Source organism: Phalaenopsis equestris, unplaced genomic scaffold (genome assembly GCF_001263595.1).
Source record: "Phalaenopsis equestris unplaced genomic scaffold, ASM126359v1 Scaffold210600, whole genome shotgun sequence".
NCBI lineage: Eukaryota > Viridiplantae > Streptophyta > Magnoliopsida > Asparagales > Orchidaceae > Phalaenopsis > Phalaenopsis equestris.
In genome coordinates, this window is record NW_018229675.1 from 7,420 (window position 1) to 9,754 (window position 2,335).

General features: G+C 41.3%; 1 protein-coding gene across 1 annotated transcript in view; it reads right to left on the reverse strand.

The window, feature by feature from the left end:
- LOC110036769 (vesicle-fusing ATPase-like) overlaps positions 1 to 2,335 on the reverse strand; it is a gene marked incomplete at both ends in the record, with an annotated part of 17,369 nt that overhangs the window by 6,853 nt on the left and 8,181 nt on the right. Inside the window, 3 exons of the mRNA XM_020741296.1 lie at positions 1,206 to 1,677; positions 1,734 to 1,834; positions 1,876 to 2,043. Coding sequence (XP_020596955.1) covers positions 1,206 to 1,677; positions 1,734 to 1,834; positions 1,876 to 2,043 — 741 coding nt within the window. The remainder of the gene's footprint in view (positions 1 to 1,205; positions 1,678 to 1,733; positions 1,835 to 1,875; positions 2,044 to 2,335) is intronic.

The window sequence follows — 2,335 nt, forward strand, 5'->3', positions numbered from 1 at the left end:
TTTCTTTTTGTGTGAGTTGTATTGTGGGGAGAGGAACCCCTAGGGGTGTGTTTAGATGTCTTTTTGGTTTCTTAGAAGGGGATCCTCCCCCCTCCATTTACCTTTTCTTTTAATTAACGCGTGGGAAGCCACCGTTGCTCTTTCATACATACATACATACATACACATACATATATATACATACATACATACATACATACATATATATATATATATATATATTATGTACATTTATGTATGTATGTATGTATATATATGTATGTGTATGTATGTATGTATGGGGGAAAGAGCAACAGTGGCTTCCTACGCGTTAATTAAAAGAAAAGGTAAATGGAGGGGGGGAGGATCCCTTTCTAAGAAACCAAAAAGACATCTAAACACACCCCTAGGGGTTCCTCTCCCCACAATACAACTCACACAAAAAGAAATTTCCAAAATTACAGGTATACCCAAAACCAAATAGCAAAAACCCAAAAAGAAGTAAACCTGTGATCTAGTATATCTAGAGAAGTGACTATAAAAGAGATGTACAGAAAAAATCTTCCGGTCAGCAATGATTATCCAAAAGCAATCCCACGAGCAGACCAAAGAACCGACATGCCGCAATCCAAAGAGATCGAAAACAACTCTCCCCAAAAGTTCAAGGCTTGAGACGATCGGATCCTCAACCTGCATCCTAAAAGGACTCTCCTGAGGAGAACTTCTCGACAATGGCATTCATCTTACTCCGTGACATGTTCCTTAATCCAGAATGGAAGCCAACAAGGAAATCACATTTCTAAAATTTTAGAAACTTCATGCTTTTAAGAATACATGCAAGTGCTCTTGCAACAATAATTCTTTTCACATATACTATGCATTTAGTGCTCTCTTTTAACAGTGAAAGCAATGTGTCAATAGGCTCACTAAGGATCTGTTGGGGGCAGCTGCAACTGTCTAAACTTTAGTGACGATCCAGATAACAAATTGTTGAGTGTCGAGTCATTTCCCGAAGTAATCAAAGTATCATCAATTAGGTTCTCAAGCTGAAGTTTGCCTACAATCTTCTTCTTCCTCCTTGAATAGACCTGCCATTCCTCCTCAGAAGACCGGCTTCATCTGATCATCGTGTTGGTAAACAGACGTCGGGCAGATAACAGCTGATGAGCACCAAAAGAAAGATTGTTAACTGTTGCAATGGCTGTAGGTTCAAGTATGTGTCAAACATGAAATATCTCCTCTTCACCTAATGCTTCATGCAACTGAGGAGGGTTTGAATATGTAGGTTGCTCAGCAGGGTCATCCAGCTTCTCATCGATCGCAGAAATAGTATTTTCAGAGGGAGGATCCACAGGGGCGATTAACTCAGACACCATAACCTGTTCTGAAGTCAAATCATCAGCCAAACCCGTACCTTCATCCCTAGCCAGGATAACTGAATCTTGTACAGAAACACCATCCTGATTACCAGCAGCCATCGAATTAAGAGGAGGGGAGGAAATAGGAATAATAAAAAGCGTCAGACCATTAAAAACCTGCGTATTAGTCTCACTAGGTGCAATACCATTAAAAACAATCAACCCCTGATTAGTATCAATATTCGAAAGAGTTATAGGAGTAGTAATGTGAGGCATAGAGACAGAAACAGAAGCCCCCTTCAGAGGAGGATCGGAGGGAGCAGAGTCAGGAACATCAATCCTGCCCTTTGTCACATGCGTAAGGGAAGAAGAAGGGGGGCAGCAGCTGGTACAGACCTAGCAGCCGCACCATCAGGCCCCTGCTGCTGAATCCTCCCCTCCCTTTTCCTTAAATCAGGATTAAACTTGAAACAGTGCTCTTGATCATGTCCAAACATCTGACAATGTTTACAATAGGAAGGGTGTTGCTCTAACTTACCTTCTGCCAGTAACCTATATGCTCCAAACCGATCCAAACCTCATCCGGAGGAGGTAAAGTAACATCTATTTTGATCATAACTCTAGCCAAGGAGGGTCGCGTAAGTTTATACGTAGGAGCATCTAATTTCAGCGGTCTCCCAAACATAGCCACTAAAGAGAAAAGAACCTCATGATTAAAAGATGAACTTTCAAATAAGGGAACATGATCCAAACAGGGATGACCGGAGCCTCTGCTTGGGGATCAAAACTAGAAGACCATTTTAGCAACTTCATCCCGAAGTTCTCAAACCAGACCATACGCCTAGCAAACAACCGAGTATAATCTTCCTCATTCGCTAATTGAATCAAAATGTGTCTTCCATCCAGCGGACCAATTTTCCACTCTCCCGTGAGCTTCGTTAACTCAAAGTGTTGTCTAAGAAAATCTAGCTTAGGAATACCATAAATGAACTTTCCGA